Raw genomic sequence first — 27,228 nt, 5'->3', positions numbered from 1 at the left:
CTCTGTTCTCTAGAGGGCGGACAGGTCTTTAATTTGACATGTCTATAATAATATTGAGACTTGTGATCTCGTAATTTGACTTTTAATTTCACAATGGGATTTTTAAACTGACAATTTCAAAAATGTTTTCGTCATTGTCTGGTTTTCATCTTTTCTCTTTAACTGGTGGAAACGGACTTCCGTAGGATGCGGCGGGGACGACCAAAAGCCTCTCTCCCTCTTTCTCTCTCGTTTAGAATTTATTCAGTGATCTCTGCCCCTCACGTTCATTATTTTGGACCCCCACAAACTGAAGATTAGAACTGGAGATGTAGTAGAAACACCTGCTGCTCACACAACAATCCCACAGTTTACATCTATCAATTCAAATAAACTTTATTGGCATGAATGAAGTGACACTATTGACACATTTAAATGACGTTATTGAATGACGACATTTTACACAAGAAAACTAAATACATTCATTTGCTGCACAGAACCTGCATGATCACGCAAGCGCACGCACGCACGCGCGTCACTGAAGGCCATGGAAACAGAACGTTGACCAAAGCTATAAAAGCTGCGGATCTCATTCATTTCTCATTCGCACATTAAACTTTGACAAGTTGACCTACTGCGGATTTATTGTTGGAAAGTTGCAATCTGGGAAACCCGATCGACTGGAAAACTTCTACTCAACAAAACGTTTTGGATTATACCTGTTCACCTGGAAGACTTCATCTCAGACAATCCTTTTTTGGATTAAATCTGATCATTTGAAGACTTCATCTCTGACAAACTTATTTTGGATTTAACCTGATCACCTGTAAGGCTTCATCTCAGACAAACCTCTTGGATTATACCTGACCACCTGTAAGATTGTTTGCAAACAAACCTTTTGGATTACTTTGCTCTAGGACCACTACTGCCAGAAGTAGACCATCTCTAACTGCTGGAGAAGTGTCCTCCGGTTGACCCCCTGTGGCGAGGCACCTGCTGTCCTGAGTCTATGCAGGTAGGAATTTTTTTATTATCACACCAAATGTATTTATTCATCTTCTTAAACGTGTAGAAGTGGGTTTCGGTTGGCAATGTGCGCATACTCTTGGAAAATGATGAATTTACAGATAGGCTATTGATAACATTTTAGCTAGCCTTTCATGGAAACTCACTTTTGGGTCGTACTTGACGTTTTATCGGTGTAAAATGTTTTTTAGAGGTTAAGAATGCGCTGAAAGTCCCGCGAAAGTTGAGGAATGTGTTCACGGTTGTTTAGTGGTTTTCAAAGACTGTTATTTTTGTTTGAGGCATTAGGCTACATGTTTAAATATTTAAGGTTGAACATTTGGGGGAAAAGATGGCGACCGTGCCTTTTTTTGAAAAAACAACATGTTTGTCTCGTGCACCATGGAGACGATGGAACGTTAGGAGATGAGAACGTGCAGGTGTAAACACAGCAGGGCCGTCTGTCTGTGTACAGCTGAGACAGCTGCTGTAGTTGTTGAAACTGAACTGAAAGTGTAACCGGATATGTTGTCAGAGAGAGTTCAAGTTCACAGTTTAAAATATATTTGAAGGCCTTCTCACTGTTGAGTTCAGTCAGCGCTCAGAGCTTGTACATGACGTGTTGGTATTGAAAAGGTTCGGCAGAGATGAGCATGGCATCCTGCGTCCATCCCACCGTCTCCTCCATGACTCATGACTAATAAGTTAAAGGACATATTGGCTTAATCAGTTTTCCCTGCGGTGAAGAACAGATTATTGTGTGTGCTCATTTTGGAGAAGTTGTCTTGTTGACTGCGTGCTTTTTATTGAAGGTATGGACAGGTTAGGTGTGTAATGGCGCAAGCTGTTCTGTGCACAGCAATATATATTTGGCGGACAGACAGTATCTAAATAGGACAATGGGCAAAGGGTTGTGCTCTCGGAGGATAAGCCTACTTACTTTACTTGATAGACTGCTATAATAAACGAATCAACTGATATTCATAACCGCAACACTGCATCGTATTTTATGAGCTAATGCCAGGTTTTAGATGTAAAATCCTCATCTGTACTGGAACTTGTAAGGAGTATCTGAATGAACTATTTCGGTCGATTCAAGGATTGTTGGAGACTTTTTACTTCGCCATTTCCTGGTTATTGCTTTTTTACTAGCTCGGATTAGTTACTGCGCGATTGTTTATTCTGGTAGTAATGAAAAACCTCAAGGTGTTTTTCCAGGTGAATTCCCTCCAGATACCTGAACTTGAGGTGTTTGATTGTGTCTAACAGATATTTATTCATTTTCAGTCATTTGTATCTTAGCTTCTGTCTCCCATCTTGATTTAATATACACTGTGGAAAGGCATCTCTCCAGTTGTAACGATGAATAAATCCTGGAGATAGCTTTTCTGTTAATTTGACCTTTTAAATGCATCAATGAAGACCCTAATCAACCTAATCTCTGTCTCTCCAATAGTTTTAATATTATTGTCGAAGCCTCCTATAATATTTCTGTGTGTGTAGTTCTTTTCCCCATTTCACTTTAACATATTCTGTATCGCTCCCTTTCTGCTTTTGAAGACAATGGTGTAGTTCAGACATTGTTTTTGAGTTGATAAGCTTGAAGTAGGATATTTATCACTGCATTACCCTCCTCTGAGAATTCAGGGTTTAGCCTATCTGTTTTTCATATAAATCTCTTATTTGTAGATACCTGTAGAAATCATTAACATTTAGTGGAAATCCCCTGATTTTGCTCAGACCTCAGACAATCAGATGATCACTGAAATGTGGAATATGAAATATATACACGATTGTGTTTGTAAAGACCTGAAGCGGCAGTTTAACAAGTTTTGTGTCATCTAATCGTTGACAGGGTAGAGACCGTAGGATGGTAGCAAAATGATATGTACTCAGTATCTGAAACATTGTTAAGGTCCTTCAAAGGGAATGAAAGTAACATCTCATTTTTCTTGTTTTGTTTCAGTATTCTGATTGACAACATGGGATCCAGGGTATCCAAGGCATCCACCTCACCTTCCGAGATGGACCCCGTCCAGCTCCCCAGGGGATATGATGTCCTGGAAGTTCTGGGAGAGGGCTACTTCGGAAAGGTGTTAAAATGTTGGAAAAAGGACATCAAGCAGACGGTGGCTGTGAAGATACCTAAATGCTTTGAGAATGACACCGTCAATGAGGTAGGAGGTGTTGATTTTGATGTTCACGGTTCAAGATATTGTGTAGTCAGAGGTGCTGTAAATGCCTCGCGCAAACAAGCAATTCCTTTCCATTTGAGCTGCTTTAAGCTATCTAGAAGTGTCACTATATGAAGAGATATTGATTATCTGCACACTATGTTTTAAGCGCCACGTTATAAAGACTTAACACGTTAACACATGAACTGACTGTAAAAAACTAATCATATCAAACTTGCCGTGTCTCTCCAGGTTTCCATGCTGAGACGGTTCAAGCGCCTGAAACTCCACCAACACAACATCGTTGAGTTCATGGATTGCTTTCAAACCAGATATGGAAAGGCAATGGTGTTGGAGGTGTTGGATATCACCCTAGGCGACTACCTTGGAAAGACAAGTTTTGTGCCTATGCTTGTGAGTGACATCAGAAGCATCATCCAGCAGGTATGACCTCCATCAGCACGGCAGATGGAAAGCTAAGCACTGAGCACTCTGTCACTTTTAGGCTTTGGTACATTCTTACTGACCTTGTACTTTCAGATGGGGACAGCATTTGAGGCACTGAAGGGGATCGGGGTGATCCATGCTGACCTGCACCTGCACAACATCATGATAGAGAATCACCAAACACGACCCTTCAGAGTCAAGCTCATTGACTTCGGTGTTGCCATGTCCAGATCAGAAGCCAGCCAGGGCAAGCGCCTGCAACCGATGGCATTCAGGTGGGCTTCATTATTTTTATTATTACACTGGAGTGAGTTAGAAGTTTACCATTTATTGCTCCCCTCCCAGGTCTGACAGCGTAAACATCCTGTGTAATATTTCTCCTCCACATTCAGGTCTCCAGAAATCCTGTTGGGCTGTCCATTTTCTGAGGCCATTGACATGTGGTCCCTGGGCTGTCTGATGTTCATCATGATCTGCGGCAAACTACCTTTCAGTGGACGCTCCGAGTATGAAATTGTAAGTCACTTAAATTATTCAGACAGTTTGTCAGTCACTCATACTTGTGTGTCTTCACTCTTGCTTGTGGTTTTGCTCTAATTAGTGCTCCATGTACAATAATGAGTCATCTGAAGCTGGGACTCGAAAGAAAATTTAGACAACATAGGGAATGAGAAACCATCTTGGTGTTTTGTTCAAACAGATGAAAAGATGCTATAAATTTACTTTGAGTGTGACAGAAGGAAGTAATCTGATGTTTTGTGGTTCAGAGAACTTTGTACCTTAGCTACAATGGTGTAAGCATAAGCATGTTGTGAAAGGATGACCTGCCCTACTTTGCCTCTGATTGGCTGCCTCGTGCTTGAACCGAACCCACCAACGAGAACTGGCCATTCGGATATGGCGATTCATACTTTGCCCTCCTGAGAACAATACTTGCTCTTACATGTCTTGATGTAATGCTGTGTTTAATCTCCAGCTGCGGAGCATCATTGATCTCCTGGGTCAGCCAGAAGACCTTGTTCTCAGTACTGGTCTACAGACAAAGAAGTACTTTAACTGGACTGAGTCCAGCAGCTGGGAGCTCAAGGTACCACAGTGAACCTTCTCTGACCTTTAATCTTTTATCATCTTTTATTTCTTGTAAACATTTCCCAACATTTAACAGTCGATCATTCAAAATGATTCTGAGGATCACTGATACAAACACTTTGAACCTTCTTTCAGACATCTTTTGAGTATTTCAGATGTCACCTCAGCACTGTCAAGGACCACAAGCTCCAGTCTCTGGACGATCTCAAAAAAGTAAGTGTGAAGTAACTTTATTTGTCACTATGACCGATTGTCTTTCATGATGGTGGAAATGACCGTTGTTTCCTCAACTAGATGCGTCTTGAGGAAAATAATGGATCTGAGGCCGCAGAGCGAGACCAGTGCATCGAGCTCCTGAAGGCCATGCTGAAGACGGGTGTGGATGAGAGGATTACTCCCCGTGAAGTCCTCACTCATCCATTTATCACCAAAGACTACCCAAAGTAAGTGTGCATGTGAGGTGTGAGTCCTGTAGGTGGTGCTTTGTTAGTTAGTGACGATTTGTCATTTGATCAGTGTCCCGTTGTGTTTCCGGGACATCAGTGTAACAGCGAGTAATGTCTTTTTGTAGCAATGGGACAGAGAAGTCTGAGACGAGCCATCGTAAGATGATGAGACCAAAGGCGGCAGTCCTGAGTAAAAGACGCCCCGCTTGTCCTACAACAGCGCCCCCTTTCACTCTCCACACTTCTCACATTCCACCAGCAGGTGTGATCCTGGTTCGGCCTGCGACGGCTGAGAACACACTGCTGCTGGAAGGTCAGGGGAGCGAAGTCAGGTGAGATGTCTTCCTCTAGTCATGACACCCATTTCTCAGATGAGAAAATGGTTCAGATCAGCAGAAATAATAGCAGAGACATGATTCTTGAAGATGTCATGACAATAACAGGATAATTGTGCGTGTTCAGTGGCAGGTCTTACATTGACAAGACCTCAGGATGTTCAGCCTTCACTTCCCCGTTCTCGAGTGAGGACTCCACTCCATCCCCCACGTTTCTATCATCAGGTGTGGTGATTCTGGTTCGGCCTGCGACAGCCCAGCGCTCGATGCTGGGAGATCAGGAGAGTGCAGTCAGGTGAGATGATGAAAATTAGGATCAGAACCTTTTGCCTTTGTTTTTCACTCACTTCCACATCAAATCCACACGAAAGCTAGATCAAGATCTTTACTTCAGGAGGTTTGGTCCGCAGGAGCCTCAGAAACAACAAAAATGAAAAGTTCCTTGTTGCAGTTTTATGATGTGATGACGATAACAGGAATGAAAGTCTGACTAACTTTTTTGTTGTTTGTGTTCAGTTTTCAGTCTGGCCTGTACGAGGCGTCAGTGTCCTTAGTGACCGACGTTGAAAGTGGCATGGAGTCATCAATATGTGAGGCCTCGGGCTCATGTGGTAAGTAACAGTCACCTCTACTTGTGTCTGAGCTGTTGTGCATTTTGGAGTACATCTGAGGACTTTAATGTCCTTTTATTTTCAGAAAACACGGGAGCAGAGAACGAGCCAGGGAAGAAGAAGAATTTCCTCCGACGTGTCTTCTCCTGGATGAGAAAGACGTTCAGGCCATGTGTTCCCTCTGTTGATGGTCCGGCCTGAGAACATGCTGCCACTGGAAGGTGGGGGGGACAAAGTCAGGTGAGATGTCTTCCTCTGGTCATGACACCTATTTCGCAGACGAAAAAATAGTTCAGCTCACCAAAGCTAATAACAGATACATGATTTATGACAATAACAGGATAATTGTGTGTGTGTGTGTGTTTTTTTCCATGTTCAGTGGGAGGACTTACATTAACAAGACCTCAGGAAGTTCAGGCTTCACTTCATCGAATAAGGACTGTGACTGTGAGCCTGATCCTGGGTCGGCCTGCGGCGGCTGAGAGCATGCCACTGTTGGAAGGTCCTGGGACAGAGAGTAAGTGTGACAGTGAGTGTTACCAACTTGATCAGTGCTTGGGAAAAAAATGTTTACACTGATTGATACCATTAATGAGAACCTGTGTGCATATTTGTGTCTGTATTCAGTGTGTCTGTGTGCTTGCGTGCGTGTGCTAACAAACAGTGTGTTGTCCATCTGTCCACAGTGGAAGTCACTGTCAGCAGTGGAGCAGGCCATATATTACCAAACGGCAGACAGAGAGAGAGAGAGAGTTCCACACCCAGAGACACCCCGACTGCTCAGTCAGCCAAAACTATGTGAGTACTCACTGCTCAGACTCAACTCGTACAAGTTTATGTCACCACATACATCACTGGAGAAGAGTAGAGAAGTGTTTGTTTTTGTGTAGGGCAAAAGCTCCTAAAGGTCAGGACTGTCATGTGAAATGTGATGAAAACTACAAGACGATTGATTGTTAAATTACATACATTTTTCAAACAAGGATATGTAGTTCAAGGTATTTAGTTCAAGTAGTAACATTTACATGAATACAAAGTTCAGGACCATTACAGGTGACTAATGGTACATTTTATTAGATTTAACTTTAATAGCGCAAAACAACTTCCCCACTGTGAACAATAACACTGAGGTACAATGGTTCCTGGTACAAGATCTTTAAAGGGACACTATTTTTAATCAAAATAGAAAGATCTTCACTGACGGTTTTTTTTGTATGCTTACAAACTAAATAAACAAACAAAGTTTTGGAGGATTGATCTGTGTTTTTGTTTGTTGGTGTAGCAGTGTCAGTGGTGGCTTCCGCCTCACGGGCAGCTGTGATGGAGGCCTCGACCTCACAGAGAGCTGTGGAGGAACCTCATCCCTCGCAGACAGTCCCGGGCCTGTCACAGCACACGTCAGCGGACGGCCCTGGTGCAGCTGCCGCACACACAAACTCCAGTGACCGTGCACGTGAGTGACATGTATCACCTGCCCCAGGATTACATTCTAAGCCCCGCCCGCCTCCTGGCTGCATGTTCTTGAAACAGCAGTCACATCTCTGTCCTCCTCTGCAGAACTCACACAGAGTCCAGCCAATCAGAGGATGTGGAGCATCACCTGGTGACGGAGCAGCTTGATCCTCCACCAAGTCCATCCAATGCAGAGCATCAGCTGCCCTCCTCTCCTCACGGTGGACTTCTTTGATGTCATGCAGATGGATCAATGGATGTGTAAATAGATGTACAGATAGATGTTTAGATAAATATATAGACTGATGTACAGATAGATGTATAGATAGAATTTAAGATATATGTATAGATAGATTTAGAGATATATGTTTAGATTGATTTTTAGATAGATGTTAAGAAATATGTCGAGATTCACTTAATGAGGAGTTCAGAGAGTTCAAGTTTTTCAAGACAGACATCAGATTGACTTGAGTAGAGCTGAAATGAGTCAGTCTTAATGCGGCTCTCAATGTGATTCAGTATGAGTTGTACATACATGTGGTTTGTCTTTGTGGCTGACAGACCGGTGTGACAGAGGAGTGGAACATTGCAGACAAACCAGAGGGTAAATTCTAAGAACTTTGTTCACAGGGGAAGATGGTCACCTGGCCTGCAGGATTCTCATAGTGACTGTCGATTTACATTTTACTCCAACCAAAGTTATTTATCGGTAAGAAATGTATCATTTGAAATTTTAGTGTGAGTGACAGTATCATTTTTAATATGTGCGTAGTCGCCTCTATTGTTTATTTTAGAGTCCTCCACTGATAACAAAAAACGAATGTTTTATAAATGTTTGATTTGATATTAATGATCATTTATGTTAATTCAAAACTGAGTGATTTTTCCAACAGTGTTCATCCACGTTCTTTGAAAGACCCTTGACGTGTATTGTATTTTTATTTTTATCAGGTTATCCATGTGTTGTTTCTTTTGGACAATATAATTGTTACATTTCTGAGCCAACGTGCATTTAGATACAGAAAATAATTTGATTCGAATTTCCCCGTGATGGCTCATCTTTTAATGGCAAAGCCGGAGATGACTGAAGAATTTGAAGTCACACGTACAGAAAGTGAACGTAAGTGTGTCACTTTAAAGACAAACTGAACAATATAAGGGCTTCTGGAAAATAGACAACACATTTGCTCCATAATGACCGTGAACATGAAATTTCTTAACACACGTGCAAGGAAATATTAGTATTTGAACCCATTCTGTTTTCCACTTTGTTTGTTTTTTGCAATAAAAAACATACATAGTTCAACGTGTTCGAACTAAAAAATTAGCTTTTATCATTTAAGAGAACACAAATAGGACAATGCCTGTACTCCAACTTTTACTGTTGTAAAGTTTAATGTCTTTTTTACTGTGAGTTTGCTCTGGGGCTACTTTAGGATCATTTAACATACATATCCAGGATTAAGATGAGGTTTTTATTTTGTATTTGACAGTGTGTACGGGTCATTTCTGCAGGAAGCAGTGGAAGTGTTGACTATGTCAACAGAGTGATTGAGTTTGAGCATCATGAGCCTGACGGAGAAGAGGAAGATGTCGATGTTATTATATTTCATTTCGCCTCGTTTCCCCATTTTTGTGTGTTGCTGTTGTGCCACTTACAAGGAAGTGGAATGCTTTTTGTTTTCTTGGCCATTGAATATTAAATAATTTCACTTTGAGCTTGGAGAGAAGAACATGATGAGGAGGTCTAGGTAAATGTTACTAAAAGATAAAAAAAAAGCATTTTTTTACTCATGCTGCCAGTGCTGTTTGCTGAGAAGGTTTGACCGTCTCATTTATTTTCTTGACCTCAATAGTTGTTTTCCTGCAGCATGTAAACTGTAAACTCTGTCAAAAGAAAAATGTATGTTTAAAATTAAAAGTATGAGATAATGAGGAAGAATGGTGGGTCTCTTTCACTTGTCACCATGTATGTGTACACAGGCTTGTAAGTCGTGATACAAAGACTTGGGTGACAACTACCAGGTTTTCTGCACAACTGCATCCTTCAGGTTACATCATATATGCTAAAGGAACTGTATGTGGTCACAAAACTTGCTTTCGATTACAGTGGCTAAATCAGACAGTTGCTATGTTGGTCTGTTGCATACATTTCCTGAACACAGCTGAAGTTCTACAATGTCATCACTTCTCTTTACAGTTATAAGTCATCCATCTTCCCCCTTTTTGCTTCAGGATAGTTTAGCAAGGCAAATAATTTGACTGCTTCTACGGATTGTACTTCTTACCATTTTTAGCCACAGAATTCTGTGATCTGCTTTGGAAAGACGTTCTGCAGGATTTAATTTTCCAGGTTTTTCAGGTATTTAGCTCTGCAAATGTTTATTACTGCTTAAAACTCAACGACTGGTCATACAGGACAAAACGTGCCAATTTTAATTGGGGAAGTTACTTTATGGGAACATAAATGCTTGGTAAAATCCACACGAATCACCAAGATTACTGGAATATAAGTGCACTGTTGTGTTTGTAAACCCAGGTGATGAGTGTCATGGCAGTCCTGTGTGTGAATATGGTGACAGCCAACATGTTACTGAGTGTCTTCTTTGTTTCCGGTAAGTTCTTTGGTTCTGTCACGGTTATTTTCAGGCGTTACTTGAATAGTTTACAGTTTAAACTTACATTTTTTCCTTCTAAATTTAGGTAGGTAGATCTGATCATCTTTCCTTACTTGTGTCACTGTAACAATACTAATCACTGAACAATACTGAACAATACTGATCTGCTTGTTGTAAACCAATCAAAACTACATAATAATAATAACAAAAAGATAAATATTAGTACTTAAGTGCATTTAAATATTTCTTTCTTGACATGAAGATTGTTTAACACATTTTGTCCATCACTTATTTTGTTTCCAGGTGCTTTGGCTGTCTGTCCAGAGGGTTCAGGCCTCTTCATCACTGCACCGAAGACAATGGAAGCACTGAGTGGATCCTGTTTGCTAATCCCATGTATGTTTAGACCTAAACCAGAACAGGAGTTTGACAGTGAAAGAGACGTCTTTGGAGTGTGGCTTAAGAGTGACGCCAGTTTTGTCAAACTAAACAATGTCATTCTCAACAGCAGTGGCACAATTAACACCTATCCAATGAGTATTATTGGAAACCTGTCTCAGAAAAACTGTACCACTTTGTTTTCCAGTTTAATTCCAAATTACACTGACACATATTTCTTAAGAATTGAAAACTGGCCATTCAGAGCGTCAGCATATTGTGATCCTCTTCAAGTATCAGTTAAAGGTAAGAGAGATTTTTCACTTCTCAGTCAGTCTTTATAGGTACAATACCTAAGAATTGGCATCCTGTCAAATTCATACTCAAAATTGGGGGGAGCATGTCACCAGAATAACTGCTAACTGTAGCAGTCTTCAGCTAATTAGCTCAGTTAGCCGTGCAGCTAGCAGTCCAGATTGGGAGCTCAGGTTAGCAGGGGTGGTGTGTACACCACGTAAATTGCTTCTGTTGTAAGACTGACAGTTAACATTATTAGATGCTCAACAAACTCTCACAGTCCAGCAGGATCACATGTTTCTGCCAAAGTTCTGAGAGTTTGATTTAACACAGAGTTCCGTGTTTTGGTTCATTAAGTAAAAGCTGCATAGAAATGTGATGAGAGTTGGTGTCAAATCTAATCAAACCACACCCACATGGTCCTGGTGAAGCAGATTAGCTGAGATTTTACCTTTTAACTATAAATGAATAGTATTTAAGATATTGAGCACATGTCTTGGGGGACTTTAATGAAACACACAACTGTTATTAATATAGTAAACTGTATTAGAGGGAATTGAAGCAATTTAAGCATAAAACCCCACCATGATCTACAGTATATCTGTTTACTTACTGTAAAAATTACAAGAATTACAAGAATTTTCTGAACAAAAACTGTGTGTGATTTGAACCCACAGATTCTCCTCGTCGCCCCACAATTGAGATCTCAGGTGATCTGAAGGAGAAGGAGTCTGTCACTATAACCTGCTCAGCTTTCACTCCCTGTCCACACTCCCCTCCTAAACTCACCTGGAATCTCCAACAAGACTCTCACAACAAAATAGAGGAAAACACAGATGGAACCTTTACAACTAAAATCCAGGAGACCATCACTCTGTCAGACCAACATGATGGATACAACATCAGCTGTTCTGCCACATATCCTGTGAATGAAGGAAAACATGTCAAGACAGCAGAGGAGACAAAGACTCTCAGTGTCGAATGTACGACTTAAATTTTTATTTTGTTTTGTTGAGATGATAAACAGCAACTTTAGGTATTTTTTATTACATGTACATTTTCCATTCAATCCTGTTACAAAACTTCAATGTAAGCTTTTTCTATCATATTGACTGAATAAATTAAATAACATTTCTTCCAGACTCTCCCAGGGACACTTCTGTGGTCATCAGTCCCACTGATCCAGTGTCAGTCGGCAGTGTGGTTAACCTGACCTGCTCCTGCAGAGGAAACCCTGCCATTGTCCACTTTGTCTGGTTCATGCTCAGTGATAGCAGACTGGAACTGATCAGAGTTGACACACAGGTTTATGATTTTAAAGTGACCAACGGTGATCGAGGCAGATTGTTCTACTGTGGATGCAGAAATGATCTGGACATTCAACTATCAACAGGACTACAGCTGACCTTTAAAGGTAACTGCTGTAATTATGGTTAGTGATGTTTTAGGGAGGTAACATGTTAAGCATGTGTTCGTGCTGTTGTGTTACAGGTAGTCAACAGTCTGGACTGGTTTGGGTCCAAGTTGTGGTAAAGCTCCTGGGAATCGTAACGCTCATCAGTGTGTCAGTCATCTTTGAGTGGTGAGACTAACTTTTCCCTATGATCACTTGCAGCTACAAACAAATTGGTCTAATTTTTCATCCCGTATGAGACATATCAGTATATTATTTTTGTACATTACAAAAAAACTGTAGTCCATCATCTTTTGTCTTTCAGCTGGTTTCGATTAAGACGCTCCACCAAACCACCGAAGGTAAGCTGGATGAGGAGACGTAAATTATTATAAATCGTGTTAACAATGCAACGGTGCAAACAATGCAGTGAAGCACATAAGAGTGAGGGTATATAATCTGACTTTTTCTAAATGAATCAGAACTGAATTTATTCATTTGACAAGATGTATTAAAGATTTTTGAAACTAGGTCATTTGAGTTAATGGAAGGAACATAAAAAGAAAACAAATCATGGCACTTGACATTGCATACTGGGGAGGTTAGTAACTAGCAGGTCGCCAGATTGGTGTATCTGCTGGATGTGTCAATAGGTAATATTTTTCTAAAACCTTAAACATATAAAGTTGTGAACAGTTACATTTTTTTCATCCATAAAAGCATGGATTAAATAAATCCCGAAGAAAAACAAAGAAAAACAATTAAGTCAAAATAGCTTTAAACCTCAATTAAAGGGGCTACATGTAACAATTCTAGTTATAAACATTCAAAAAATTATCAACAGAATGTGAATGAGTTGCAGTTTTGATATTATCATTTCTTTGTATTGCGTTGCAGAGATATCTTCTTAAGTTAGCATGTTAACTAGCTAGCTAGAGCTAGTCCCCGTCCAAAGGTCCTGTTCTAGTTATATAAACACCACCTGCACTATTAACTGAGCTAACTAGCTAAGGACAGCTACAGTTAGCAGTTACTTGCAGGACAATTCTTACATACAGCAGCTTTTATATTTCCTAAATAAATTGGTCACTTAATGGCAGCGTAACAATCTGAAAACACATTAAAGTGTTTTTTCTGTTTAGAAATTATTTTTCTGTGTGTGTGTGAAAGAGAGGCTGTGGTTGATTGCCCCACCTGCTGTTCTAATGTGGGTTTTAAGACACCTTGACACTTCCACACCTGCAACAAATGACATGTTGTAGCTGTTTTATAAAAGCCACTTGGAGCCTTACAGTGACTAAGACTATTTCAGCTCTGTCCTATCACTTTCTCTTGTTTCGTCTCCACAGGAGGCCGTAGAAGCAGACTATGTAAACACAGTGTGTCAGCCATCATCAGGAAACAGACGGTGAAGATGAAGATGTGATTATGTCTCCCTCTTTGGCTGTACTTGTTTGTGTGCAGCCTGTGATAATGTGTTGATGTTCTCCAGGTCATTATTACTAAATAGTAAATCATTTAAACATGACTACAGACTTGGGTGTATAATCATTTTATAATGTGTTTTTTTCTACCATGTGTTTCTTTGTTGAAGTAAAGAAATTATCTTAAAGAATGTTTCTTATGTTGAAATCATTTATGGCATCGACGTTTTATTTTGTTCTCAAAGTCTAATATTGGTTATTTTTCAACCTGGACCATATTTTCCTGTTTTTGGTAAGTCGCTGCTGCCTGGACATTTAATCTTTTTTTTCATAATTTCAGAGGAAAACAACATGGTTGCAATTTTCAATACATGTTCCTCAAGGGTCCATAGGGGGGATTTGAAAATGTATTTTGATACCACAGATTTTATTGGAGATGTGAAATATTAAAGCAACATTATGTAGAAATCGGTAGCACCCATTAGCTCAGTTGGTAGAGTGGGCGTCCCATGTAGAGAGGTTTTGTCCTCGCTGCAGCAGCCCGGGGTTTGAGTCTGACCTGTGGCCCCTTCCTTCTTGTCACCCCCCTATCCTGTTGCCTGTCATCCCTCAATTGTCATTTCAAAAAAGCCAAGGCGCATTTGCTCAGAGGGATTACATTACAGCAGCCTCGCTCCATACTGGACCAGTTTCAGAAGTTGTTGTTATCACCAGTCACTTACACAAAAATCTGAGAAAATGGCACCCAGGTTTGGAAAATACTTAAGATGCTTATTCCATGTCATTATTTTGCATTGGATGTATGTGAAGTGTGCTTAATGAAATAAAAATGAAGCTTTTCATGCAACTGAAAGTGTTTAGAAGGAAAGCATTTTTTCTTTTTTTTTTTAACTGTTGTATGTGTGACTTACATACAGGTCCCTACTTGCATTTGCTAAATATACATTTAATATGTCATTGTGATTGTCCTTTACTTAATATATGTATAAAGGCTCGAGTGAGTCATGTTAAAACTCTGGATCACTGAAGAGGGACTAGTTATCAAAACCTAGAGATTTTAAGATGTCGCAACATCTGACTTCCTGCTCACAGCATTTGAGCAGTACAGACAAAACTGCCTTGTGTTTCTGCAATGTTTAGTCATATGGGTCAAGTGACCAGAAACTAGAAAACTTGAAACTTTCCCAAGAAACAAAGTGCACTCTATTTCTTCACAACAGCGAAGCAAGGTGGTTTGTCGCCTCATTTCACTCCAAAATAACCTCAATCCTCGATTTTTGGGTGTTATTTTCGATCTGTGGCCATGTTCGGTAAGGAAACATTTTGCTGCTTTTATTTCTGAGCATCTCAAACTAAACCTTTAGTTCAGTTACGCTGAAAGACGCATTATTTATCTGTTTGTGTTTTAGTATTACTTTAAATGTAAAAACAAAACAATAAGAAATCAGTGTTATATTGAATTTTGGGGAATTTTAACTGATTTTGAAAGCACAGCAATTCCAATTTATAGAAATCTCTGAACTCTGGTTACACATGCCAGGTTTCCTGTGTATATTTGAAAAAGGGAAGTTGCTTTAAAACATCATGAATGCTTTGTAAAAACCTATAAGTGACATGTGTTATTGTGTTTGCAAATCCAGAGAGCAAGTTTCTGTGTGTGAATATGGTGACGGCCAACATGTTACTGTGTGTCCTCTTCATTTCAGGTGAGCTGTTTTCATCATTTACAGTCTCGAAAGTGAAAAGAATTTAACAGTATTATAGTAACAGTAACATACTGCTGCTGCTTTCTGTATCATGACAGTTATCTTTGAGGATATTTTCTTTGCACATTTTGGAATGTCACTTACAGTTTGAACTCCATTTTTGTTATTTTTCTGAAATGTATGTAAATATTATGAACTGTGCTTTCTGCCTGAGTTCTTGCGTTGCTGTGACAGTACTGACTTAGTGATACGGGGATGAGAGTATTTTGTCCTTTTCTCACAGGTGCTTTGGCTGATTGTACTAAGAGTTCAAAACTCCTTATTACTGCACCAAAGAAGATGGAAGCACTGAGTGGATCTTGTTTGCAAATCCCATGTAACTTTAGAGCTGAACAAGAACAAGACTTTGACAGCAGCAGAGAAATCTTTGGAGTGTGGATTAAGAGTGACTCAAGATTTGAACAGAATCGTAGGAATGTGATTTTCAACAGTAGTCAGTCAGCTAACACGTATCCAATGAGTATTACTGGAAACCTGAGAGAGAAAAACTGCAACACACTATTTTCCAGTTTAATCACTAGTTACACAAACACATACTACTTCAGGATTGAGACCGACTCATTCAAGGCAACAGCTTCGTGTGATCCTCTTCAAATAACAGTTGTAGGTAAGAGAATTTTGTTTTTATCAGTCAGTTCATAATGTCGTTGCAGCTCAAGGCTTAAACAGCAAGCACCATGATCCGTATCTTGACTGTGAAACTAGACATTTTTTCATTGCTATTAATAGCACTCATATGTGGAGGCTTAGAAAAAAAGGGAAGTCTCATGTGGTGACTGTCAGTCATTCACATTTATCATTGTTAAAGGTTAAATTCTGCAAGAATGTAGAGATGGCCAAATTAATTTTACTATCTCATGATGAAGCTGACTTAATTTAATATGAAAGGCTCAAATTTGAATCTATAATACAAATTGTATTGTATTGAATTCTTCAGTGTAAAGTGTGTTTGATTTGAACCCACAGATTCTCCTCGTCGCCCCACAATTGAGATCTCAGGTGATCTGAAGGAGAAGGAGTCTGTCACTATAACCTGCTCAGCTTTCACTCCCTGTCCACACTCCCCTCCTAAACTCACCTGGAATCTCCAACAAGACTCTCACAACAAAATAGAGGAAAACACAGATGGAACCTTTACAACTAAAATCCAGGAGACCATCCCTCTGTCAGACCAACATGATGGATACAACATCAGCTGTTCTGCCACATATCCTGTGAATGTAGGAAAACATGTCAAGACACCAGAGGAGACAAAGACTCTCAGTGTTTCATGTAAGACAACCAGAGTTTGTTATTGGATCCTGTCAGCACATGATACAAGTAAAGGATCTTATTCAGGCTCTGATGTTACTCTCATATCTCACATCTCTGTCACATGTTCCTCAGATGCTCCTAAAAACACCTCAGTGTCCATCAGTGCATCAGCAGGTAGCTGGGTGAACCTGACCTGCTCCAGCAGAGCCAAGCCTCCCGTCAGCTTCACCTGGTTCAGGAACAGCAAAGATGGACCAGTGAATGTAGCTGAAGGACACTTTTACAGCATTAATGTGACGAATGGAGGAGATTATTACTGTGTGGCCACAAATGATCTCGGGAGTCAGACGTCATCAGAGATCCATCAGACTAATAAAGGTAAACATGGAACTGTAGTTCATCCATTGTTGAAGTACGAGCAGTTGATGTTGGATTACTTATTTTATGAACCAGTGTAAATATCAACAATATCAGTTGTGTCCAAATCTTACAGACACAGCCAACACATTATATTATAACATATAAAAAGCAAAATACGGAGTGTTAATCTAAGCCTTGGAGGAAAGCTAGGTAAGAGGCATGGTACTTTCTGACTTGACTTTTTTTGAGTTTTTGTTTCTGTAGGAGCAAAACAGGGGGCAGTTGTTGGAGGGGTCATTGGGTTCATTGTAGTCATCTGTGCAGTTTTTGCCATTTGGTAAGTAACTCAAATCTATTCATATTCAGATGTATCCACACATAACTGTTTCTGTACATATTTTCTTAATTTTCAATGTGTGATTAGCTTGTTATTAACACTGGTTATTTGTTCACATTTGTTCTCTTAGAGCTCAGGTATGCAACTGATACCATTGATGGTTCTATTTTGATTGAATGTCTTAGAGAATGGGTGATATTTCTGGGTCTGTTTTGAATTCATTCATTGAGTCAGAGGTATATTTGTGGTGTTCCTCAGGGTTCTATACTGGGTTCATTACTGTTGTGTTAAAATGTTGCCACATGGCCACAGTATGCACATACACAACACAGATATTCATTTTTACTCAGATGGCACCATTTCTCTTTTTCAACATCACATTATTTTTCTTGCTTAATTGGTGTTCGTACTAACATATGTGCCACCGATGGCAGTGTAAGGAACCTTAGCTCCTAATCTAAAAATCCTACAGCATGAATGTGGAATTTCCATTTATAGTGAATTAACACCAAGAAAGCTTAACCTCACAGAAACACAATCCTTTTTTCTTTCAGTGATGTAAAGCATCTTTAAATTAATCATCCTTAAATCACAAGTGGACCTTTATGCATTTCTCACATCAAGTAGAATTTTAGTATTTATTCACTTTTAAAGCATCAAATGTGTGTTATAAAGGCAGGAAGAATTAGCCTTCTCAAAGACTGGTTGACAGACTTAATTTTGAAATCCTCTTAAAGGAGTCATCACCCGGAAATCGCAATTTCTCTCGTTAAATCATGCATATTGGTGTTGGACCTCTGTTGAAAGTGCCTGAAAAGCTGGAGTTTGAAAGTGGCTTATTTTTTTCGCTTTGGCTCTTTTTCCGAACAGGAATAGCGCACAATAGTGCGCGTTCCTAAAGCACGAGATTTTGACTCTGCTCCTGTGGTGACGTTACCACAGGAGGCTACTTGCATATGCATTGGCCCACAGCCGTCCTCAGACAGACTTTCTGAGTGAGCACGCTGAATCTGCTTATTTCTCTGTCATTTTCACGCCATACATCGTGACCGCCAGCATTAAAACTCAGGTCTTACATGTAAAACACGAGTGTGAAAAGTAAGAAGGAAAAAAAAAAGATTTTACCATTCAGAGACGTCCTGCTGTAAACGTGTCTTCCACCGTCTCTGCCTCTTCACTGTCCCTTTCGGTTTCCGACTCTGGCTCGTACATAAATGCCTGAATTCCGTAAGGTTCGTCATTTAGTGTGTGCGCCATGACAGGGGGCTGTTTATGTTTTGGAGTCTGTGTGTGCATGCAGGCTCGCCCCCCATTCTGGCTCTGTCCTTCCTGCGGCCAATCAACACGCGCCTCATTACATATTAATACAATGCACATCCGGACCAGTCAAAACCTCGCACATAATCTCGCGTGAGAAAGTCGCGGTATGAGAAAGTGTCAAAACAAGCTCTATGTTTGATTTTTTTTTTTTTTTTTTTCTAATAAGTTTTAAGAATTGATCCAAAGCGATCCAAGAGGGATTGGATATGTAAAAAACCAGGTGATGACTCCTTTAACTGTGAACTGACCTGCTTTGATCTGTTATTTTATATCGTATTGTGTAAATTAATGTGTTTTTTAATTGTTGTATTTAATTTATGTTTTTTAAGTTGTATGTTAAGCACTTAGTAACAGCTTTTTATTGTTATTGTCTAGTTGTTATTGTAATTATTATTATTATCATTGATATTATTATTAATAGAGTTGCCCTCTTATACTTTCTAGGTGGTTAAAGTCAAAACGACCAACATCACAACAGGCACAGGTGGGAAAGTACAGAATTGTGTATTTTAATTATGTATATATTGATACTGATTGCACTCATGGGCTCTACACTGGGCTACACAGGTTCCTCATTGGTGACCAAATATGTGGTCACACAGGAAATGTGGGGAAACATCCTGTTAACATCCCCCATCAACAACACACTGTGGTATCTGAAAATACATGAGCCCATTTATAGTTTTGGCATACAAACAGGATTTCCTGTCTACTAAAAGGTTGTGTTATTGATTATTGTGATTATTATCATTTTGTCATTGTACTGGGGGATGAGTGAGTGACAAAATTAGGTGAATTAAAGGAAGTAGTTAAGGGCTCAACTTCAGCTCATCACCACATTTCTTGTTTCCTCTTTTTTTACAGAGCCTAACAGCAGAAGAGCCAGCTGTTCACCAGCCAGCCAAATCAACAGAAAAAGAAGATGTCCATTATGCAGAGATTGACTTTACCAAGCAGAGACCAGAACCATCCTTAAACTTGGATGTACTGTATGCCCAAGTTAAAGTGTCCAAGACACCAAACAGCTCAACACAGACTGCTGACTGCCAAGAGTCTGTCTATGCTCAAGTGAGGAAAAATTAATCTATGGACATTTTTTTTAAAGGCATCATATTAGTGAAAGTAAGATTTCCATGTCGTTTTAATTTTTATTATATAACAGCTCTAGGTGCCATATAAATACTGTGAAAGTATCAAAATGCTCAACAATAGAGTAATACATGCAGTCTGTATTCAAATACGGCGACTCTCAACGAGCCGTCCAGAATTCTGTTCACGCCTCCAACACAGCCATGGTCGAATTAATACTGTCAGATCTGATGTGGAAACACAGTGGGCGATGCCTGTTCAGACCTGTGACGGCTGACCAATCAGAGCAACCTTCGGAGAGGAGGGCCTTAAAGAGACAGGCATGAAAGTACAGCGTTCAGACAGAGGATGAATAGAGGTGCTGCAGTGATAGACAGTATGAGAACAATCGTGTTTTTTGAACATTAAAGTGTTTAACAGTTAGTATTAGACACCTTAAATAAAAGTATTAAAACCTGGAAATGAGCATAACATGCAACCGTTAAACATATATTGTCACATTTTTGCAAGCAAATGTTGTTTCTTTACCTCTAGTTCATTGCATTTCATCTAAAATGTGACATTTTGTGTGTGTTTTTATCAGTGCGCATGGTGTTTATATATCTCAAAATGTATTTTCTTCCTGCAGTTTGTTCTTGGAACTGTGTGCAAGCACACTGAGTGCAACTCAAAATTGAAGTCAAATTCCATGTATATGTACACACACAATTTGCTGATAAAGCTGATTCTGATTCACCGCACATACTGTAGCTGAATGGCTGAAAGTATGCATCATATTTTAGTAATCGTATATGGATTTGTGTTTTGATTGAAGATGACGGACACTCATTGTTTGTTGTTTGTACTTGAAAAAATTGCTTGGCACACAAGCTTTTATGTATTGTCTGTGAACAATACTGAAATCATCACAAGATATTTCTAAAGAGCATGTGAGATAGTTCTTTGACCTCTCACAAATCTTTTTTTATATATATATCCAGCTCAGAAAACTAATAGCTGCAAAATAACCGTTTTACTTTTTTTTTTTTTTTTTTATGTAAATAAGATGATAACAAATAAAAGATCTAATTTGGTTGAATTTACCGGTCTGTCGCCTCTCTCTTCTTCCTGTGTCACAGGATATAATCAGCAACTGAGAAATCATTGATGTGAAACCTAGCTGATCTACAACAACATAAACCAACTGGAATTTAGGAAGTGATAATTAATATTTGTTAATGCATGATAATGTATGGATGAGGGGCACAGTGACCTCTTGATCTGTGAGTGTATATCACTTATGTTCGGTGCAAACTTAGCAGATCGAAGCAGCTGCAGACCAAAGCAGTTGTTTTGTAAACTCAGGGTGGCCTTTGACACCGAAATACAGGAAAGTTACTGCAGAGCTTCTCACCTCTGACTTAGTGAAGAATAGAAAACAAATGCGACAGTCTTAAGTCTGTGACCACACATAGGTCAAACAGATAACCATGTATGAGAAAGGTGCCTCCTGAGCAGAAAAGAAAGAACCTGAACATTGGGAGGTTCTGGAGGAATCGTCTTGGTATTACACTGTGAACACAGTTGTATTGTTATGTTGTTCCTCCTTGATCGAGTTATATAAAACCACTTCATCGTAAGTCAAGGGGTCTCTTTAGTTTTCTTCATCTCTCCTGAATGATCAAGCGTATCGAATTTCCACAACACAGTCCTTTTAAACATGAGATTGAACAACGAGCAAAGAAGAAGCAGAATTATGATTAGAATATGTCAAGAATTGTCTTTGTAGATTTCAAACACAGGAAGTCGACTTGGTTTTAAATTGCAACAGCCAAAAGGGGAAGTTGGTCATTAGGTGTTGCACTTCAGCTCAAATTTGTCAACTGAAGTTTTTCCACTCTGATATCATCATCACCACCGAAGCATCTCATTGCTGCTCTCTCTTTCTCTCTCTCTCTCTCACTGTCTGGTAAGAATTTATTTTCACTTGTTTTACGTTCAGACAATTAATTTATTTAGATACACTTCAAAAACATATTTGGTTGAGTTTGTTAAGATGAACAGAAATGTAGAGTCTTTGCATCTGCAGAACATTTTATAGAACAGAAAATACCAGAAATCACAAATCTGTTGTTATTCAGACTTTAAGTATTGTATTTGAAAATGTAGTTCTGAAGACTTTCATTGATCTCAGCCTATAACACAGGGTTTCCTGGTTGTATGGCGCAGGTTTGTGCTGTAAATGTGTGCGATTTTTTCTTTTGCAGTCCAAAAATGCCTAAAACAGAAGTGCATTTTTGTGTTTGTAAATCCAGGTGATGAGTGTCCTGTCAGTCCTGTGGGTGAAGATGGTGACAGCCAGCATGTTTCTGAGTTCCCTCTTTGTTTCAGGTGAGCTGTTTGTTCACTCATTTTTATGAAAGACATTATTGAATCATTTACAGTTTAACTCTATTTGTTATTTTTCCTAAATTCATCTAATATATATGTAAATATTAATAACTGTGTTTTCTGCCTCAGCTCTTGTGTTGCAGTGACAGTACTAACATAGTCATTTGGAGATTAAATAATTTGTCTTTCTCTTCATGAGGACAGTTTTCTAATCGTGATTCTGGTTTACAGGTGCTTTGGCTGCTTGCACTCAAGATTCAGACCTCTTCATTACTGCACCAAAGACAATGGAAGCACTGAGTGGATCTTGTTTGCAAATCCCATGTAACTTTAGCACTAAATCAGAGCAATTGTTTGACAGCAGCAGAGAAATCTTTGCCGTGTGGATTAAAAATCACCACGCATTTGATAACAATCGAGAAGACGTGATTTTCAACAGCAGTAGGCCAAATAACATCTATCCAATGAAGATAACTGGAAACCTGAGTGAGAGAAACTGCACCACTTTATTTTCCAGTTTAAACACTAGTTACACAAACAGATACTACTTCAGGATTGAGACCGACTCATCCAAGGCAACAGCTGTTTGTGATCCTCTTCAAATAAACATTAAAGGTAAGAAAGTTTAGTTTCTTTCAGTCAGTCTATAATGTTATTGTTCAGAATAAGTGTTTCACTTTGTCAGGAATTTCAATTCGGAATTAACAAAGTCTGTAAAATTGCCAAATTTTTTAACACTAAAAGCAGAACAAACTTTATTTATACTTTATGTAGTTTCCATACAGAAGTGTGAGACTCTGCATCAGCTCTGGCATTTAACATCGAAATGACTTTAATAATTTCTGCTTTATAGTTCAGTGTAAAATATGTGTTTGATTTGGACCCACAGATTCTCCTCGTCGCCCCACAATTGAGATCTCAGGTGATCTGAAGGAGAAGGAGTCTGTCACTATAACCTGCTCAGCTTTCACTCCCTGTCCACACTCCCCTCCTAAACTCACCTGGAATCTCCAACAAGACTCTCACAACAAAATAGAGGAAAACACAGATGGAACCTTTACAACTAAAATCCAGGAGACCATCACTCTGTCAGACCAACATGATGGATACAACATCAGCTGTTCTGCCACATATCCTGTGAATGAAGGAGAACATGTCAAGACAGCAGAGGAGACAAAGACTCTCAGTGTTTCATGTAAGACAACCAGAGTTTGTTATTGGATCCTGTCAGCACATGATACAAATAAAGGATCGTATTCAGGCTCTGATGTTACTCTCATATCTCACATCTCTGTCACATTTTCCTCAGATGCTCCTAAAAACACCTCAGTGTCCATCAGTGCATCAGCAGGTAGCTGGGTGAACCTGACCTGCTCCAGCAGAGCCAAGCCTCCCGTCAGCAGCTTCACCTGGTTCAGGAACAGCAAAGATGGACTGATGAATGTATCTGAAGGACACTTTTACAGCTTTAATGTGACAGATGGAGGAGATTATTACTGTGTGGCCACAAATGATCTCGGCAACCAGACGTCGTCAGAGATCCATCTGACTAATGGAGGTAAACATGGAACTGTAGTTCATCCAGTAGTGAAATAGGAGCAGTTAATGCTGGATTACGAATTTTAATCTTGGTAATGAGAATTTACTTTGATATTAAAGGTAAATACTGACCTGAACTGAATTGATAAGAATGATCTCACAAAGGCAGAACAGGATTTGTTACATGTCTATTCATGACTTATGTTTGGTTTGCCACTATGAGCAGACCCCCCTCCACCATGGGTGGCAATTCTTGGAGGAATCATCGGGATCATTGTGCTCATGGTTGTATGTGTTTGGTAAGTATGACATATTAAAGCAGCTAAAGTGATTCAGATACTGGGACTTAAAGGGTAACTCAACATTTTTAGCTCTCAGTGAAATTAATTTTAACGTTGAAAATAAATAACATTCGTTATAGGGAATGTGGAGAGAGACTGTTTACTGTTCCTGCAGCGTTTTCTTCCAGTGTAACAGTTTAGGAAGCGCTGAATTATTTACAGAATATAATCATTTGTCCTTTATTAACACAATATCAATAATTCATTTTTTGAAAGTCACAATTATTGTTCATAGCAGCTTATGATTATTGTCCTTAGCAGTGACACCCCCAGTGGGCACCAGGTTTAGAGACGCAGTCCACTGGTCTGCATCGCACTCACATAACACTGTTTGACTAATGGACCTTTAAAAAACAGGTGATCGAAATGGAAACAGCAGAACAGAGATCACTTTCTCTGTTCCACACATTCTTCTTCCTTTTGAAAACCTGACACCCACATTACCCAACATGCAGCTCAGCTACCAAGTAACGTAGCTGGAGGTAATTTATCAGATTACATCCAACTTCCTCTCGAACCTTCAAAGGCTTCATACTACTTTTACTTACATGTGCAGTAGAACTCTACAACACCTGTAAACACACTTGCATGTCTAAAATCAGTGGCGTTATCCTTTAAAAGAGCACATTTCTATATTTGGTGTACGTACCAATCCAGATTTCTCACTGATGGTTTTATTTGACACTGACAGCATCCTGAAGTGTGTGAGGCGGTCAAAGTCGACGGATTCAATTCAACAACAGAATCAGGTGGGAAAATGCTAAACTGTTCTCTGTAGCACTTGACTCTAAATGTTTTGCATCTCTTGTACTGAAAGATATAACGTATGAAGGCATTTGTACTGAATGATAAATGTTACAAATGATCTGTGAAATGAACTGTGGTTGAAGACTTTAATAACCCAAACAGGAGAACGCAATTCATTTTGGGCTCTCTTCTAAACAATATAAGGTATTTTGTTGCTGCGTCCACTAAAAGCTGGATCGCGGCTCCAAATCCGGACGACAGTCCACAATCCAGACACTCACAACACTTCCTGTTTTTGCAGAGTCAAACAGGTGACGAGCTGACGACTGAAGAGCCAGCAAGGATGAGAGAAGCAGAGGACGAAAACATCCATTATGGAGAGATTGACTTCTCCATGCACAGACCTAAAACTTCCTCTGATTTGCCGCGGGACAGTGGTCAGCAGCAGGAGATACTGTATGCACAGGTCAAAGTGTCGAGTACAACAACCAGCTCAACACAGGTTTCTGATGGCCCAGAGGATCTCTACGCTCAAGTGAAGAAAAAATGAGAGTTGTTGGGTTCGTGGAAAGAGATCACATTTGAATGGGATTCATACTAAATGTACCTTTATTTTTCAGTTATTGTTAATGTAGAAAAAGATCATGAAGCATGGACAGGAAAATGACACAATGTCTTTTTGTCACTTATCGACATGTCCATATGTGGGTTCTGACCTCACACAGCTGTTACTATGGGATTTATACATGTCTGATATGTGCAAATAAAAGCCCAAAGTCTCAGGAACAAGACTCTTAATGACACCAGAATTATTTCTATACACACATTAACAATGCAGTGTGGTTAATTTGAGAGTATTTCTTTTTATTTTAAAACGCTTTATTTCTAACAAAGTTTTTCCAAAATGAGTTTCTCGTTTATTGCTTTCCCTGTTGTTCTGAAACTACTGAAGACGCCGCTCCTGGATTTAAACATATTCATTCAAAGCACTGTAGCTGGTGGTGGAAGAAGTATTCAGCTCCTTACTTGAGTAAAAGTACCAATACAGCAATGAAACAATACTTTGTTACAGCTATAAATACCTCAATTTGAAAAAAGAGTTGTCTCTTTGTCTGATCACACTGATTTGGCTAGCTGCATCCTCAATTTATACCAATGAAGTCAAACAAGTCCTCTCTCATTTCACATTGTAATGACTCTAAATGTATCATTAAAAAATACTTTTACAATATAAGTGAAACCAAAACTGTGACAAATGGTCAGGTTGTGCCTCTTTTGCCTCCTGTATGTGCAGGGTTTTCACCTTTAATACATTGTTCTCCCATCATTTTACTGTATCTCCCATTTAAAATCACCTTTTTGATGACTTCTTATATACAATATGACCACCAGGCTGCACTGTTGGCCACGAAGAGTCTGTTATTGACTCTGAATTAGCAGTACAGCTCTTTCTCTGCAGTAGTTCTCAAAACATTAAGTGCAATGACCAGATCAGTTTTTCTTCTGTGGAGGCCATTAGTACTCTAAAGGGCCATCAACAGTCCCTCACATGGATTATTCAACCAAAAAAGAGATCAGTTAGAGATCATTATAGAGATAATCCTACCTTGCGTCGTCCGATCCATAGATAATATCACACACAAGTTGTGTCAACCACTTTTCTTTCCGCTGACTGCTTTCTCACACACATTGATGCTGGTTATGTGTGTGAGTGAATGTTATGGAATTAGATTTGTGCCAAAAGAAACAAACAAAACTTCTTAAATGTCAAACAAAAACAGGAATTTGAGAGAACATAAAACTCATTTCAAAAATACTTAGTCATCGTCATCTTCTTCTTCTCTCCGTTTTAAAGCCGGGGTCGTTTAGCATGCTAGCTACCTACACATAGGTACTGAGCTGTGTCAGTCAAAATCTAATTAGCCAATGGGGACGCTCTGCTGAAAACGCCCGCCCACCTGAGAGATTTGTGCCAAAACTGCAAACAAAAAGTCAGGGAGCGCAAACTAGTGATGGGAACGGCAGTTCTTTTTACTGTACTGAATCTCTAGAATCCGTTCATTAAAATGATTCGTTCAAAAGATTCGTTCACCGAATCGTTCAGTGCTCTCCAACTCCCTGAACTGATAAGCAGCCAAACAATCAGTCATTCAGTTCATTAATCAGCCCTGAGGTTTACTTTCACTTACTGAGAGACGGTGCGTTCACAGACTATAGTACACAATCATTTGCTGGAGACGCAGTGCTGCTTTGAGTGGTATACATGCACTAAAATTATTACACGGTGAAAGTGTCCTCTGTGCACAGTAAAATCACTTAACATGATGCTACGCAGATGCTAGCAACACAGCGCTAGTTTTAGCAGTAGGTTACTGGGCGTGAATCAACTCCTCTCCCCTGAGTGAGTGAGTGACACACAGCGCCACTTTCAGCACAGTACGTGAACGAGATTCACGT

At 39.5% G+C, this 27,228-nt stretch overlaps 3 protein-coding genes across 10 annotated transcripts; all 3 read left to right on the top strand.

Moving 5' to 3' along the window:
• The first annotated feature begins 601 nt into the window (after positions 1–601).
• Positions 602–9,477, top strand: LOC115587289 (homeodomain-interacting protein kinase 2-like). Of its 7 annotated transcripts, none has more exons than XM_030427051.1 (19): positions 602–805; positions 897–994; positions 2,951–3,161; positions 3,411–3,602; positions 3,699–3,880; positions 3,998–4,121; positions 4,582–4,692; positions 4,830–4,907; positions 4,989–5,137; positions 5,266–5,472; positions 5,603–5,770; positions 5,992–6,086; positions 6,172–6,326; positions 6,466–6,603; positions 6,773–6,884; positions 7,369–7,539; positions 7,644–7,799; positions 8,100–8,247; positions 9,032–9,477. In XM_030427051.1, exons 3-13 carry the CDS (start codon positions 2,967–2,969, stop codon positions 6,285–6,287), a joined length of 1,617 nt encoding a protein of 538 aa, XP_030282911.1. In that variant the 5' UTR covers positions 602–805; positions 897–994; positions 2,951–2,966; the 3' UTR covers positions 6,288–6,326; positions 6,466–6,603; positions 6,773–6,884; positions 7,369–7,539; positions 7,644–7,799; positions 8,100–8,247; positions 9,032–9,477. The 7 variants fall into 7 exon arrangements, with proteins under 7 accessions (XP_030282911.1, XP_030282906.1, XP_030282907.1 ...); XM_030427046.1 differs by having other exon boundaries at positions 8,490–9,477; XM_030427047.1 differs by having other exon boundaries at positions 7,372–7,539; positions 8,100–9,477.
• On the top strand, positions 8,653–13,839 carry LOC115587291 (myeloid cell surface antigen CD33-like). 2 transcript variants are annotated; one of them, XM_030427056.1, is made up of 8 exons: positions 8,653–8,658; positions 10,078–10,153; positions 10,460–10,840; positions 11,509–11,814; positions 11,973–12,245; positions 12,323–12,413; positions 12,550–12,586; positions 13,574–13,839. In XM_030427056.1, the coding sequence occupies exons 2-8, from the start codon at positions 10,081–10,083 to the stop codon at positions 13,634–13,636; spliced, it is 1,224 nt and encodes a 407-aa protein (XP_030282916.1). In that variant the 5' UTR covers positions 8,653–8,658; positions 10,078–10,080; the 3' UTR covers positions 13,637–13,839. The 2 variants fall into 2 exon arrangements, with proteins under 2 accessions (XP_030282916.1, XP_030282915.1); XM_030427055.1 differs by lacking the exon at positions 8,653–8,658 and adding an exon at positions 9,611–9,900.
• Positions 13,840–14,824: 985 nt separating this feature from the next.
• Positions 14,825–25,562, top strand: LOC115587292 (sialic acid-binding Ig-like lectin 12). The gene is made up of 10 exons (XM_030427058.1): positions 14,825–14,958; positions 15,289–15,354; positions 15,638–16,021; positions 16,381–16,686; positions 16,801–17,046; positions 23,034–23,339; positions 23,454–23,702; positions 23,910–23,982; positions 24,716–24,773; positions 25,073–25,562. The coding sequence occupies exons 1-10, from the start codon at positions 14,952–14,954 to the stop codon at positions 25,319–25,321; spliced, it is 1,944 nt and encodes a 647-aa protein (XP_030282918.1). The 5' UTR covers positions 14,825–14,951; the 3' UTR covers positions 25,322–25,562.
• The last annotated feature ends 1,666 nt before the right edge of the window (positions 25,563–27,228 follow it).

Source organism: Sparus aurata, chromosome 8 (assembly GCF_900880675.1).
Source record: "Sparus aurata chromosome 8, fSpaAur1.1, whole genome shotgun sequence".
Lineage (NCBI taxonomy): Eukaryota > Metazoa > Chordata > Actinopteri > Spariformes > Sparidae > Sparus > Sparus aurata.
Note: the sequence above shows the minus strand (reverse complement) of the source record. Positions and strands in the feature narration are given on the sequence as shown.

Coding starts and splice junctions, on each gene's coding strand:
- LOC115587289 (XM_030427047.1), top strand. CDS start 2,967: ATGGGATCCAGGGTATCCAAGGCATCCACCTCACCTTCCGAGATGGAC. Junction 4,908..4,988: donor CTCTGGACGATCTCAAAAAA/GTAAGTGTGAAG, acceptor TTCCTCAACTAG/ATGCGTCTTGAGGAAAATAA. Junction 5,473..5,602: donor GGTCAGGGGAGCGAAGTCAG/GTGAGATGTCTT, acceptor GTGCGTGTTCAG/TGGCAGGTCTTACATTGACA.
- LOC115587291 (XM_030427056.1), top strand. CDS start 10,081: ATGAGTGTCATGGCAGTCCTGTGTGTGAATATGGTGACAGCCAACATG. Junction 10,154..10,459: donor GAGTGTCTTCTTTGTTTCCG/GTAAGTTCTTTG, acceptor TTTTGTTTCCAG/GTGCTTTGGCTGTCTGTCCA. Junction 10,841..11,508: donor TCTTCAAGTATCAGTTAAAG/GTAAGAGAGATT, acceptor TTGAACCCACAG/ATTCTCCTCGTCGCCCCACA.
- LOC115587292 (XM_030427058.1), top strand. Junction 16,022..16,380: donor TCTTCAAATAACAGTTGTAG/GTAAGAGAATTT, acceptor TTGAACCCACAG/ATTCTCCTCGTCGCCCCACA. Junction 23,340..23,453: donor AAAGACTCTCAGTGTTTCAT/GTAAGACAACCA, acceptor CATTTTCCTCAG/ATGCTCCTAAAAACACCTCA.